Source organism: Chaetomium globosum, genomic scaffold (assembly GCF_000143365.1).
Source record: "Chaetomium globosum CBS 148.51 scaffold_1 genomic scaffold, whole genome shotgun sequence".
Taxonomy (NCBI): Eukaryota; Fungi; Ascomycota; class Sordariomycetes; order Sordariales; family Chaetomiaceae; genus Chaetomium; species Chaetomium globosum.
In genome coordinates, this window is record NT_165976.1 from 4,015,184 (window position 1) to 4,028,656 (window position 13,473).

At 54.5% G+C, this 13,473-nt stretch overlaps 5 protein-coding genes across 5 annotated transcripts; 2 read left to right on the forward strand and 3 right to left on the reverse strand.

The window, feature by feature from the left end:
- Positions 1-48: 48 nt before the first annotated feature.
- Positions 49-4,450, reverse strand: CHGG_01297 (uncharacterized protein; the record flags this gene model as incomplete). The annotated part of the gene is made up of 7 exons (XM_001220517.1): positions 49-1,843; positions 1,922-2,678; positions 2,737-2,792; positions 2,860-3,083; positions 3,232-3,546; positions 3,642-3,958; positions 4,015-4,450. The coding sequence occupies 7 exons, from the start codon at positions 4,448-4,450 to the stop codon at positions 49-51; spliced, it is 3,900 nt and encodes a 1,299-aa protein (XP_001220518.1).
- Positions 4,451-5,368: 918 nt separating this feature from the next.
- CHGG_01298 (uncharacterized protein) lies at positions 5,369-6,202 on the forward strand (the record flags this gene model as incomplete). The annotated part of the gene is made up of 3 exons (XM_001220518.1): positions 5,369-5,381; positions 5,458-5,664; positions 5,730-6,202. The coding sequence occupies 3 exons, from the start codon at positions 5,369-5,371 to the stop codon at positions 6,200-6,202; spliced, it is 693 nt and encodes a 230-aa protein (XP_001220519.1).
- Positions 6,203-6,614: 412 nt separating this feature from the next.
- On the forward strand, positions 6,615-8,498 carry CHGG_01299 (uncharacterized protein; the record flags this gene model as incomplete). Its single annotated transcript, XM_001220519.1, has 1 exon — positions 6,615-8,498. One exon carries the CDS (start codon positions 6,615-6,617, stop codon positions 8,496-8,498), a length of 1,884 nt encoding a protein of 627 aa, XP_001220520.1.
- A 224-nt stretch (positions 8,499-8,722) lies between these two features.
- Positions 8,723-10,802, reverse strand: CHGG_01300 (uncharacterized protein; the record flags this gene model as incomplete). The annotated part of the gene is made up of 6 exons (XM_001220520.1): positions 8,723-9,261; positions 9,361-10,054; positions 10,108-10,175; positions 10,283-10,321; positions 10,441-10,540; positions 10,779-10,802. 6 exons carry the CDS (start codon positions 10,800-10,802, stop codon positions 8,723-8,725), a joined length of 1,464 nt encoding a protein of 487 aa, XP_001220521.1.
- Positions 10,803-11,484: 682 nt separating this feature from the next.
- Positions 11,485-13,172, reverse strand: CHGG_01301 (uncharacterized protein; the record flags this gene model as incomplete). Its single annotated transcript, XM_001220521.1, has 4 exons — positions 11,485-12,796; positions 12,852-12,931; positions 12,989-13,020; positions 13,091-13,172. 4 exons carry the CDS (start codon positions 13,170-13,172, stop codon positions 11,485-11,487), a joined length of 1,506 nt encoding a protein of 501 aa, XP_001220522.1.
- Positions 13,173-13,473: the final 301 nt, after the last annotated feature.

The window sequence follows — 13,473 nt, forward strand, 5'->3', positions numbered from 1 at the left end:
CTTCCTACTTTCCAAGTTTTGTGTGTGAAAAACAGGATGCTGCTCTCATCACGACGAGATTGAAATAGCCCCCAGTCCGCCCTGAGGCATCATATTCGTGCCTTCATCCTCTGTAATGCTCAACGCACCCATCCCCGCAGCAAACGAGAAGTCATTATCGGGGGAAGAAGTAAAATCTTTCGCCCCATACTGAATCAGAAGCGCCGCAACTGCTCCAGCCGTCTCCTTGTTCGGGTGGCGGGTCTCGTACCAAATCTCCTGAATACGCATATTTATGGTCGGTAATTGCTTGGTCCCTTGCTGTTTAGCAATGTTTAAAGGACTTCTGCCGCGAAATAATCGGAGGTACTTGAAGAGGGGGCCTCGTTCGGCGCTTCCAATCTCGCCACATGCATCCCCCGTGTCGTTTGGGTCAAGGCCAGCGTCAAGAAACAGCCTCACTGCTGGAATATCGACCTTTGCGACTGCAAACTGTAGTGCCCCAATAGCGTATCCAGGGGCCGTCGCTCTGGCACCAAGCCGTAGCAACTTTGTTATGGACAAGCAGCCCCAACACGTAAACCCCGACGTGTTTTCGACGTGCTGGTGCTTCGCAGTAACATACAGCAGAATCGTTGAGGGATCGAAGTGGCCCGCAGCGAAATCAAGGATTTCATAAAGGCCCTGGTGTGTCCAACCGAGATTCGGTAACTGCGCATAAAACTCAATGACAGAACCCCGAAAACGAAGGACTTGGTTACTAAGAGAGTTGATTTCCTGCTCCTCTTGGGCAGTCCAAGAATATGAAGGCTTGTTGAGTTCCGTGTAAAACGCACCGGGTTGAAACTCAACGTCGAGCTGGCAAGCAAGATCGCTACCTGTCCTTCCAAGGCTGGCGAGCAGGGAACGAGCCAGATAACCTGTCCCGTCAATTTGAAACATACGGGCGAGGGTCTCGAGATGAGATTCGGTTGGGGGCGAGAGGGATCTGAGTTTGTGGATTTGGCGAAACGCGCTGATCGATGGTGTTATTGGGTTTTCCAACGCGGCGAGAATGTCTTGGGTGAACCAGAAATAGCTTCCCAGGGATGGCGGTGCTGACGCTTCCAATAGCTGCGCGGCGGGAGTTACCCAGCTAAAATCTTTCCAAGAGTTGGCCATCCTAGCGTGCCAATGCAAGAACAACACCGCCGAATGAGCGCAATATCGTTCAAAATCAAAATAGTAGTCAGGTCCCCGTATCTCAGGCCAGTCCTCGCTCCACCGGTCAGACGTGCTAGCGGCTCCAAGAAGCAAGATTTTGCTGTGGTCGATAAGAACTTGTTCCCGGTCCAGGGCGAAGGAGGCGGCGGGGCCACGGCGCATTCGAGGCGATTCCAAGAATTCCAGGACGGTGTAGTGCGCGAATGAGACGATGGTGTTATCCCCGGTTGCTGATCTGTCCCGTATTGTGTCGGTGTTCAGCGTCACCAAGCAACCACAGTACTCGCGAAGAAGTTCCTCGTCCAATACGTAGCCATCAAGGAACATGGGATCGCATGAATCGTCTTCAGCAAGGCTCCTCTGAACGGCCGCGAAGAGCACATCGCATGGGATATCTTCTCCGTTGGGGACGTATACCGGACAAAGGCTGACTGTCGTGATAGGCTGCACCTCGGCGATTGATTTATGAATCGTTAAATGCGTGCACATCCATTGAAGCACATGCTTGACAAATACCCGAGCGTCCTCGGGGATCTGCAGGAAAACACGCTCGTATGTTTCGTCCAAGTCCTTTGGCAAGTTGGCCAACGCCGTGTTGATGATGCGAGTTTCTGGCTTAAGGCGTTGTATTGCATCAATTTGGCACACAACCCAGCGGAACCTAGGTAGGCAATGGGATGATTAGTACGGTTTGTTCGGTTATAAGCCAGGCATGAGTGGGCAAGCAGGGGTTACCCACATCCCATTCGCTTTCGTCGTGAGTGCTTCGAAAACCTGGTCCCGGAAATGTGGTGGCCAACGCCTGAGCCTGGAATGACCATCAAGCTTGGCTCTCACGTAGAGAGCAATGTCCTCGTCAAGCAGGTAGTTCCGCATGGAGATCGGTGTTGCAACGTCCAGCATGACTTCCTCGATGTCGATGTACTCCCGGCTTGTGACTAGAATGCGGATGTTATTGAAACGTGTATCGGTGGCCAGATTCTGTAAGACTCGAAGTAGGTTTTCGCGGTGCAGGCTCTCGTCCACAGCGTCAACAACTATGAAGACTTTGTCGAACGCCTCAACAACCTTTTCCAATGTTTGGAGCAAACTGTGGGCCGTGGGGTTACCGCCGTGACGGTACAAGTCATACACGGCCGTCGGGACTCGACCAAGTCTCCGACAAAGTTCGAGAAGGGTCCATCTCAGGAACGGCACTGTCTCATCTTGGCCATGGCCAAAATAGCAGTAGTAGTAGGCCAAGGCATAGGTTGGTGAGCTGAGCTTATGGTGCCATTTGAGGGTCTCAATGAGGTGAGACGCAAAGATGGTTTTGCCTGCGCCAGGGATTCCATGAACCCAAAGGCAACGCGTCTTCTCCTCAAGCCACGACTCCCACTCGGGCGACCGGAACAGCCATTCGCCCGTGCCTGGTTCGTATGTGCCGCAGGACTTCTCGTGTAGAGCGGACGGGTCGGTTGCGTGCAGCCAGTTATAAACATGTTGTTGTTGTACATCTTTACAAACCACGTCAGCAAAGGGGCACAAGTGGGTTCCTCTGCCTCTCCAGCTTACCAGTGAGCGCAGCGTAGATCCTCTCGGTGTTGGCTTTGGTGTCTTTGATATCTAGCCTGGAGTGAGGGGCACATCCCGTCTTAGTGCTGTTCGTTCACATGCTTCCTCCAAGACGTTACTTACGAGGAATCGGTAGTAAGCGCCAACGAGATGGTGCTCTTGTAATGCGCTAGCTCGTCAAGGAGCGTCCTAGCGCGGGATTCTTTCGTGAGCCAGGACAGGGCCGTCAAGATGGCCTTCCTTTTAGACTCAGTGGCGAGCATAGTCTCTGGCGGCAGGATATCTTCCAGTTCCGCAATGACTTTTCGGCACCCGTCAAGCGGCCCCATGGTGGCGGGCGAGGGTGTCTAGCGTTGATGGGGCGTGATTACACGACACGAGGAAATGTAAGTCGTCTAGGATGGCTCTTAGAGTCGAGACTTCGATGAGGATGAGGCGGAGATCACCAGGGGCATCCCGCACCACCTCAAGGAACCGTTTGCAGAGGCTGATCACCTTATTCGCGGCGTTTATTATTTGAATAATGTTAGCCGCGGCGCTGACGGGGTCCATCTTGCAAGAGCACTCGCAACCAGTTTCGGAGGACGCGCTCGGACTAGTTGCGACGAGAGTAGAAGAGGAGAATCGGCCCTCCTCCGGCGTTTGGTGATACAGTCGTGTTGCTGCCTTTGGGATTTGGGAGGCAGCCAGGTAACTCCGCATTGTGATGGGTTGCAAGGGGCCGGCGGCTCGGTTGCCAATGAGATCGCGGTTAATCTGGCTGCAGGTAACCGCCCTCTGGTGTAACGGTCGGGCAGAAATGGGAAACAGCTGAGTCATTGTAGGAGACAGCCAGATTTAAGTCTTCATGGGTGGCTCATGCGGCCTGTGTAAACGGTCTATTGCGGTCTACTAGCGGCCTAGACCCTGGCCTGCTTGCAAGGCCGCCTCATGATCACGGTGCGCTGAGCCCCGTCAGCCAGTGGACCGGCCAAAAGGATCGCGTTGTTTGCCCCCCAGTTGTCCCCGTTCGTGTTTGTTACGCCCCAGTTCTCGCTGATATTAACGTCTACCACTCCAACATCCTCGAAGCCGAACTTCCTGTAAAGACCGTAGCCAACCGGGGACGCCTCGAGCCGGCAAGGGAGCCCAAGGCTGTCGGCAAGGTTGACGCCCCACTCTAACAGGGCAGATCCAGCCCCTGAACGTTGCCTGGTGGGATTGCAACCAAGAATGCTGAGATCTGGAGCCCACGTCAACAAAAAGTTGTCGCACTAACTGCAGGTGCAAGGCACTTACACAGGGCTGCTTCGCCTTTTGCATGCTCGCTTTGGGCCCTGTTCATCAACCCAATGAAGCGATCCACGACGCCAAGATCGCAGCCCTCACCCCATCCCTCGGTTGTGGCAGTGAAGTCCTCTTTTTTCCATTCCTCCTCCGGGCGGGGTTCACGCTGAAGTAGCCACTTTGCAAAGGCGACTATTTCCCCTGAGGTGTCAGTGGCAACGTAGACGAAGTTCTGCCCCTTTGCCGTGGTGTTCTGCCCGGCATCTTTAGAAGTGGGCTGTGAAAGAAACTTGGCGCCAAACTTCTTTCTTGCATCGGCGGAAACCCCGCGGGGGTACATGAGCTGGTTCATGACATTGTCGTCAAACGCCGCAAAGTAAACATCGACTATGGTATCAACATCAGCCGGTGTGGCCTCGCGGATCCGGATATTGGGACGAGTGATCATTGCTGCGTGTTTGGGAAACTTCCTGGTTGTTTGACGGGACGGGAGTTCCAGCCGATGGTTCGAACGAGTTTGGTAGAAATGCCTTCCGAAGCCCGTATGCCGACAGAGTCACCCGGCAACCGTTTAACCCCGCGTGTGGTCGGCAGGGCGCCGGGGATTGCCGGCCTTCCCGTTCCGGATGGCGTCCCCATTGCCAATATCATGCCAAGCCAAGAGCTTCGTCGGAGGACTGTTTGTTGCTTTCATGGAACGGGTTTCTTACCAATGACATACAATTGTATCGGTAAGCACCGAGTAAATAACATCGTCATGGGAGCATGATGTTGGATGGACCTAATCAGGGGGTTGGCGAGGTTGGGTACCTAGGAAACTTTCCCCTTCAAGGAGTCTCCCGTCGGTTGTGGTGTGGAGAGAAGAATGTCGGGCTGTCCCGGTGATGCACCCACCACCGGGACCACTTCCGTGCCTGGCCTAAGTGGATTTGGCAGGCTCACAGACCAATCATATCTTGGTGTTTGATCAGCGGCAGGCGCGACCGGCCCCACTTGCATCTCTCCAAGCCTGAGCTCGGATAAGAGCTGGATGCCACGGACAGTGTGCTCTTGCATCATACGATAGGTGATTGCGAACTTGCGCAGTCTCCTGCCGTCCATTTTTTGAGCCGCAATGGGAAGCTTCCAGACGAGAACTATTCTCTCCATCCCGTTGATTATTTTGGGATTTTTGCTCACCCGCGCACCGTTCATGATGACTTCAGTTGCCCCATCGAAACCGTGGGCTGATAGGCCGCTGACCCTGATCGCTACCCCCAAATCACTGATTGGAAAGGTGAAGCGCAACACGCAGACGTTTCCTGCTCGCTCGCGGGCTAATGTTGACTTCCCATAGACCGATATCTTCACATCTGGAGCCACACATATGGCTTTGCTGCGTAAGTGCACTCAATCCATCTTGCTGGCGGACCACGCCCAAACCATCCGGGCCCGTAAACTGACATGACAGTGTAGACAATTCCATTTTCCGCGGTTACAATTCCATCTACCACCAAGCCCCGCTTGTCGCCGACAAGGATAAAGCCGATTTTGTCGGTTACTGTCTAACCTGGTTCAAGTTCGTGAAATCCCATCACGATGATGAGGAGGCGACATTGTTCACCAAGATCGAGGAGCTCCTCCAGGACAAGACGGTATTCGAGGAGACGCACAAGGAGCATGGTTAGCTTCTGCAAAGAACCGCCCAAAACTGCTTGCAGCCCACTAACAATCCAAACAAATGGCAGAGTCATTCCTCCCTGGCCTCGCCGACTTTGAGAAGTACCTCGCTGGCCTCAAAACCCCTTCCGATTTCTCGGGCGATGAGCTCCTGCGCATCATGCAGTCTTTCCAACAACCCTTCGAGCAACACTTCCACAGCGAAATCGCGACCATTTCCAACTTCGCCGACCATCCGAACGCACCGAAACATGGGACACCGGAGAATGATGCGGCATCAGCCACTTTCAAGGCCTGGGGGAAGAGCACTGTTACCAAGGCAGGCGTCACTGACGTGGTGCCTTTCTTCCTGCTCAACCTCGACCGCACCGTCGAAAACGGCATGTGGGCGAACTGGCCACCGATGCCCGCACCCATCCGGTGGGGTTTGATCAACCTTGTCGGGGCCTGGCGCTCTGCATGGTGGAAGTTTGCCTCGTGCGATGCTGCTGGCCAGCCACAAGAGTTATGGGCTTACCGGGCTACTCAGGCGAAAGCCTGAAGAGGCGCATATTTGCGTGCAATGCTTCACTGTACAATTGTAAAGCTTCGATGTCTTTTACTGAGCAGGCGACCAGTTCACTTTGCTGCTGATTTGACGGCATGTCTGTAGAGCCCGGCCAATGCCCTCCAGATCATAATTTGCCATTCTCTGCCGCGGTTATTTTGCATCTCTTTTATCGCCCGCCCTTGTGGTTATTTTTCCCCTCCACCCACCGAACAACATGGGAGTTTAGCTTGCAGCTGGCCTGATTTGGGGCGGTTTATCCCGCTGACAAATCGAGCGCCACTGGGGTCATCCCAGCTCTCATTCAGCGCACCCCTGGGCACCCCAAAGCTAAATTCGACCGCTTGGTTCATTTGCTGTTCATCTTCTGAGGGAGCAAAGCATTTTCACAACTGGAAACGTCATCATGGCGGCAACATCGAGGGCATCTGGCGGCTGCTGGACGTGCCGGCTTCGGCGCAAGAAATGTGATGACGAACGACCAATTTGCAAGGGATGTCTCGCCCTCGAGATCGATTGCCTCTACAGCGACGACAAGCCGGAATGGATGGATGGCGCCGAAAAGCAGAAGCGGAAAGCCGACTGGCTCAAGAAGGAGGTCAAACGAAGGGCCGCCCATCGGCGAGAGCGCCGCTATCTACAAGGTCTCGATGTCAGACTCGAGTCCCTCGATGCCTCCCTTACAGACGACAGCAACAGGGCGGTCGCTAAGGACCTCATCAATGCCGCCCCGCTATCCTCCAGTGCCGCCACTTCCTCGACCTCGCGCTCCGTGGCCGAGAAATCCACGCCAAATTCTGGGTCGGATAGCGCATTAACGGATTCCCCAACCTCGGCTCCATCTCCAGATGAGCATGCGGACGATTTCACCCCAGCCTGCAAGCAACATCGCGCGAGATTGTCACGAGAAGCAGAAGCCCACTCAACCATGATGTATCTGGATTATGTCTTCCCCTTCTTGTTCCCCTACTATCGGCCTTCATTTTCCGATATTGGGCGGGGCTGGCTTCTCGTTCTTCTGAATAAGAACAACACCCTGTTCCACTCTGCCCTCAGCCTCGCGGGCTACTTCTATGGCATCGTGATCGGCCAGATGCAATATGCACCTTCAGAATGCCACTCTCACAACTTGGAAGCGCTCCAAGAACAGCAAGGGTTAGCCCTCAGGTGGTTGCAGCGCGAAATGCAAGACATCGTTACCCGCGGAGTGAAGGGCAATCTTGCCGAGGCCAATCGTGTGATGGCAAGCATCATTCAACTCATGACATGCGACATTGCCACTGCGAAGCCGGGGAACTGGGAAATGCATCTGGGTGCTGCAACAGAACTCTTCAATGAGATCATGAAACACCACGCAATGACAGAGGAGGGTCATGCCTGCTTCATGATGGTGCTTCTCCAACTGGGCTCGAGGCCTTTTACCTGGACCCCCAAGAACCACCCATGGGGGTCGGACCAAGCCATACTACGCTTTTTCACTGCTCAACTTCTCTTCCTCGATACCCTCGCGAGCACCGCGTTGCAACAGCCCCCAAAGCTCCAACAATGGCATTACAGTTTAATGATGCCTCTTGACGACGAAGCTTTGAAGCACATGCCAAAACTTGAGAAGGAGCAAACCTTGCCCCATATCAACCTTCGGGACTTTGTCGGGGTGGAAAATTGGATCATTATCTCCATTGGGGAGATAGCCGCTCTCGACTCATGGAAGAAGGAGATGAAGCGCTCGGGGTCCCTGTCCGTCGCCCAACTCGTCACCCGCGCCTCAGCAATAGAACAGCGGCTTCGAGCGTCACTTGAGACGCTTGGAGTTGCTATCAACCACGACGGCCCGTCGGTCGATGGGCCCCAACATCTGCTACAATATTTTGCTGGCAGCTTTTCCCCCCACATGATGCACGATGTCGCCATGAACTCCCGAATCTGGGCCCAAGCAGCCATCACATACCTCAGCGTTGTTCTCTCAGGATGGCAACCATCCAGCGCGGAGATCCGAGGCTCCGTCGCAGAAACTATTGAAATGTTTCTGAGCCTTCCAAGCCCAGACTGCCTTCGGACGCTCGTGTGGCCCTTCACCATCACCGGCTGTTTGGCGGGCCCATGTCAAGAGCAAACCTTTCGAGACTTGGTAGCGAGTATGGGGCCGTTGAAGGTGCTTGGGACCATCCGGGAAGGCCTTGCCATTATGGAAAGGGTCTGGGAGCGCCGCGCCGACATTGACGAGAACCCGGACCACTGGGACCTCTCGGCTTCCCTCAGGAGCTTGCAACAACCGGCTTTGTTGCTATGAGCTAAAGTGGTCGAGTTTATATGCCTATTCGCGCAACAAGGCAACAAGTCCTCATGCGGGAGAATGGAGTGGAAGGTATCAAGCTAAAACTGTTTTTTTTTTTTTTTTTTTTTTTTTTTGTTACTCCCATGTTGGTTGGGGGAACAGCGCTAACACGTATGTCTATCTATCCGTAGACAATCTCTTCACAAACGATATCCAACAAGCCACTATTCTCTCTACTTTTACAACACATTAGAAGGGTCGTATTCCGCTTGCGGTCTGGAGATGACGCTGTCAAGCGCTCCCCACCAACCGCTCTCCGCCGACTTCTCACGCACCCTTTGCCTAGCCGACGTCCCGTTTCCCCTCACGGCTAATGGTCTCGGGATCAATGATTCGTGGGGACTCAAACCCGTTGGAGTCACATCTCCGAAATCTTGCCGGTCGTCTTGACCGAACTCCTCCTGTCGGCCATTGTTCCTATCTGCAGCTCCCTTCATCGGAGCCGCCTTGTTCCTTATGGGTGCCTTGCCAAGAGAGGCGAGCTGTGGAGCTAACGAGGCATCAGGAATGAAGCCATCGTCGTTGGCTGAAGCGATTTTGTCGATGTTGGGACGCATGTTTGGCCCTTGTGGCTGGCCCCTTGCTGAGGACATGGTCATATTTCCTAGACCGGCTGGCCTCGACGAGGACATCGTCACATTCCCCAAGCCGGCTGGCCTTTCTGGAGAAGTGTCGTTCCTGGACTCGTTCGAAGGCATGAGCTTTCTCCAGCCGCCACCTGATTGCATATTTTGCGTCCCCTGCCCATTTACGGACGCCGCCATTTGAGGCCTGTCCCCCTCTTTTCGGCCGGGCACCCCGAGTCCCTAGCCCATACGGCCACTGCCAGAATAGTCGTATGCCTCATCCGGATGCATCCGAGGCATTCTGGCTGCTGCCGGCTGGCCTAGTGGCTCTTCGTAAATCGGACCCCCCGCAAATGCCCTGTTTCCCGCCCTCGGAGGGGCTACTGTAACCGGCCGGTTGAGATTGAGGCGATCCTCGCTAATACTGGGTCGGAGTTGCGAGTTGCTGTACCCGTAAACTCCGCCCTCTCCCGGGCCTGGGTACGCTCTTGGTGTCGGCGCAAATCCTCTCCCGCGGGAGTCGTTCATTCCCTGATCATAGTAACTTCCACCTCCTCTCGGATCCTCCTTGAGAGCGAATATCGCCTTCTCCAACTGCTTATCACCGAGATGCAGAAAACCCACCGACAATGCACTCAGCGCAAAGAAAACGGAAACCGCGATCAGCAAGACCCAGACGACAAATAACTTGAGGCAAGAAGCTCGCCCATCCGCTGGGAAGGCCACCCTCCCGACAGAACTCCCGGGCGGCGCGGTAATTTCGAATTTTCCGTTTGCCGCCACGGCCGCGCAGTTCGAATCCGCCATCGGCAGACCGAGAATGATGGCGAGGGCCACAAAAGGAATGAGAAAAACGAGGTCGACGCCCCAGGTCGCCGCGTAAGCAAGGTACCGCCTACTATACCCGGTCCAGGAGAAGAGGGTCCATGTCAAGGCTGCCGCTGTCTGCCGTCGCCCGTCAATAACTTCACCTGAAGGACAAGAGGGGAAGGACTCACGAAGAGAATGACAACGATCAGGTTCAGGGGGGCGGGTTGCCGACCACGGGTGACAACGTGGATGAAGTCTGCATTACCGTTAATGTCAACCCTGTAGATTTCTTCCAGGTTTCCAACACAAGCCCGCGGCAAACCAAGGACGGTAATGGGGAAGAAGGATTGTAGTTGTACTTACGGCCTATGATGCCGGTAATGACGGCAAGACATATGATCTCTGCGACGAAAAGGTGTTAGACACGGAAGAAGTTACGGGAACCATGCTCTGGAATCACTGAGATGTGTCATGTGCCATGAGGCTTTAAAAGAACACCGGAAATTTGTGAATGTACTTACGGGCAATGCGAGTCGCGAGGAAGGCGTAAGAGTAGAAGCCCCGCGGACGTAACGAAAGGGTGTCGCGCACGGCTGGCTGCATGGCGGATGTATGCCGATGCTGCAAATGGAAATAGAAAAAAAAGAACGTGGGTATAATTTGTGTTTGGTGTTCAGGAAGAAGTTTAGAACGTGTTTTGGCTGTGAAGAGAAAGAAGTGATCAAGCGGAAGGGGGAGCTGGGGAGAAAAGGCCAGTAGGTGGCGATGACTGATGAAAGTCAAACTGGGAGGAAGAAGATCAGACACAATCACAAAACTACGAATACAGGAATTTCCGATGGATATGTGACACAGTGACCTGCGGGACGATACCAACGGCCATGGCGATGAGACCAGATGCGATGGATGGCGTTAACGAAATGGTTCTGCAAAACATTGAAGGGTAACATCGTGAATTTCTCTATAGTTTGAGAATGTATGTCGTCGTGTTCGATCAACCATTGTGCTGTTTCTAGGTTGTCTCGGGTTGCGGGCCGGGCCCGGTCTGGGGAGCGGCCGCAAGCCGGAGATCAAGCGGGGCCGGGGAAACTGGGGAAATGGGGGGCCGAAGTGCAAGGCCGGTCCTGGTCGACGGCCAGTAGATCCCGGTTCACCACCAGAAGTCCGAGGCCAAATAAGGACTGTGGTACAAGGGCTAGAAAGACGTCATTCAAGAAGCTAAGGAAAAAAGGAAACACTCTATAACCGCAGGGTGTTATGCCTCCCCGAGTCTCTGTCCTCCCGTCCCCTTACGCGCGGCACAGCCAGTTGCAGCCCAAATAACGACTACACGAGTCAAGAAATCGGCAGTTATGAAATGTGGATGAACTGTTTCTCAGTTTTATGCGCCGTTACTCCTCCCTGTCCGTGGAAAACTCCACAAAACATTACATCGCAGTGTCAACCACCCTGAACCATGAGTCCCGTCACCACAGTAGTGCCCCCCTCCCCCCCAACCCGGTATTTCGATAATACCTCGTATACGAGGTTTGCATCAAGCACGAAAATTGACAAATTTCTTCATGCTAACCCAGAAGGTCATCGAGTCCATTACCGAGTGGCTTATTACCCGCTCCAGTGTTGCTCGAGGTTGTCGAGGCAGGGGCACCCCAGATCCCGGCACTGCTTTTTTCCTTTGCAAGTTGTCCCATGGCCGGACCCGGCCCGGTTTGCGTGTTTTTCTTGATGCCAACACTTGCCTGAGACCACAAAGCACCGAAAGCGTCTCCCCCCGAGGCCGGCTTAGTAGTTGGAGCGCCACCAGATGTTTTGGCTCCGAGCGAAGATGGAGCGGCAGGTTGCACTGAGGAGAAGTAATTGGGTCCAGATGCCTGGTATCCAGTCGGCTTAGGCGCCTGCGCCGCCGTGGAGAGCGTACTCGCAGTGAGGGGGGTAGAGAAAGCCGACATGTTGCCGGCCGGGCTGGCAGTGGAGCTCGGGGGTGGGGAGATAGAAGACAAAGCGACCATCCCGCTCAAATTCGCCTGTTGAGGCGCAGATACCGGCTTGGGTGCGGCCAGAGGCAACTGGAGAGCTGCTGTCTGCTTGGGAGGCGATGCGGACTGGAAATCATCAAATTCGTCGTCGTCGGTGGCACCACTATCAAGCGCCGCCAGTCCGGAAGGGTTGGTAGGGGCAGGGGCAGAAACAGCCGGCACGGTCGGAGCGGCAGGTTCGTCAAAGTCGAAGAGGTCCACCTCGGGTTCCTTCTTCTTTGGCTGTTCCGTGGTTCGCTTCACGCCCGCCCGCTCAATAGTATCCCGCGTCACCCGAGCGGCGCTCGCCGACGCAGCAGGTCGTTCTCCTTCGTCAAACTCATCGTATTCCTCGAACTTGTCTCCACGCCCCTGGGTGGAGCGGTAATCGTCGGATTGGCCTCCGAAGCCACCCCCGTCGCCGTACACGCCGCCAGAGTATCCGCCGAACGTCGAGCTGCTACTACCGCCGCCGTAACCAGAGTCGCTTCCGAACCCACCATAGCGACTAGAGCTGCCAAATCCTCCAGCACTCTGCATGCTGGTGAACTTGCCCTTGTTTGTGCGTGCTTTCTTGCGCTCTGATCGAATGCGTTCAACGTCGCCGAGAAGTTCGGCCAGTTCCTTGGCGCGGTGCCGGACGTTAACACCTTGGTCCTTGCCGTTCTGATCAATGAAATGGAATTGGCGCAGCATCTTGAGAAGCGTAATATGGGATCGGGCATCGTCGATGACACGTTCGGAGCCGTGTTTTATCAGGTACTCGAGTAATTGCAACGCCTTATAGATTTGCCGCCATTCTTCGGCCGACTTTTCCGTGAATCGCCGGTAAATCATGGGCATGATCTCGTTCAGGGTTTGGCTAGGAACAATATCAGTCTGCAGCTCGCTGCATTGGACCCCGATAAGGGACATACTAGTTGAAGGTGCCATCGGCAATTTCCTGCATCTGGGTTGACGAAGCGCCCCATGGTTCATTGTTCGTTGCTTCGCGAACCTAGCGATTGTTAGTTGAAGGTACGGCGCTGTTACCTCCAAGTTCACAGTGGCCAACCTTAGCCTCCATCTCTGTGAAGTTCATGACGGCTACGCGGACAAGTCAATCAGCATGACCAAGCAAAAAACCAAGGCATAGCCATTGAGGCAGCCAACTTACCATTTTGCATCTTCCGCACGCCGGCCTTGAGGTCGTACAGCGTTAGGTTCGAGACCTGCTTCTTGATGTTGTTTAGGTCCATGGTGGGCAGGGTACCGTGGCCGAAGCCCGAACTAAACACACGATGCGACTCAAAAATTTGCAAGAAAGAATAGCGGTGCGTGGTGTCGGCTTTAGGCAAAGCGGCGACGACTTCGTTCGTTGATAGTTTCGTGAAACTTGCGATAGGATGCTCGATGGGCACCAGCGCTGACAAGGGGCCACACCTTGCGATTTCCGCCAGGCTGCCAAGACCCCTTCACGCGGTATGAGTGGAACCCTCCTATTGCCGGGATGCCTCAGGTTCAAGGCATTGGATGTTCAGCCAACGGCCCGGGCTGTGG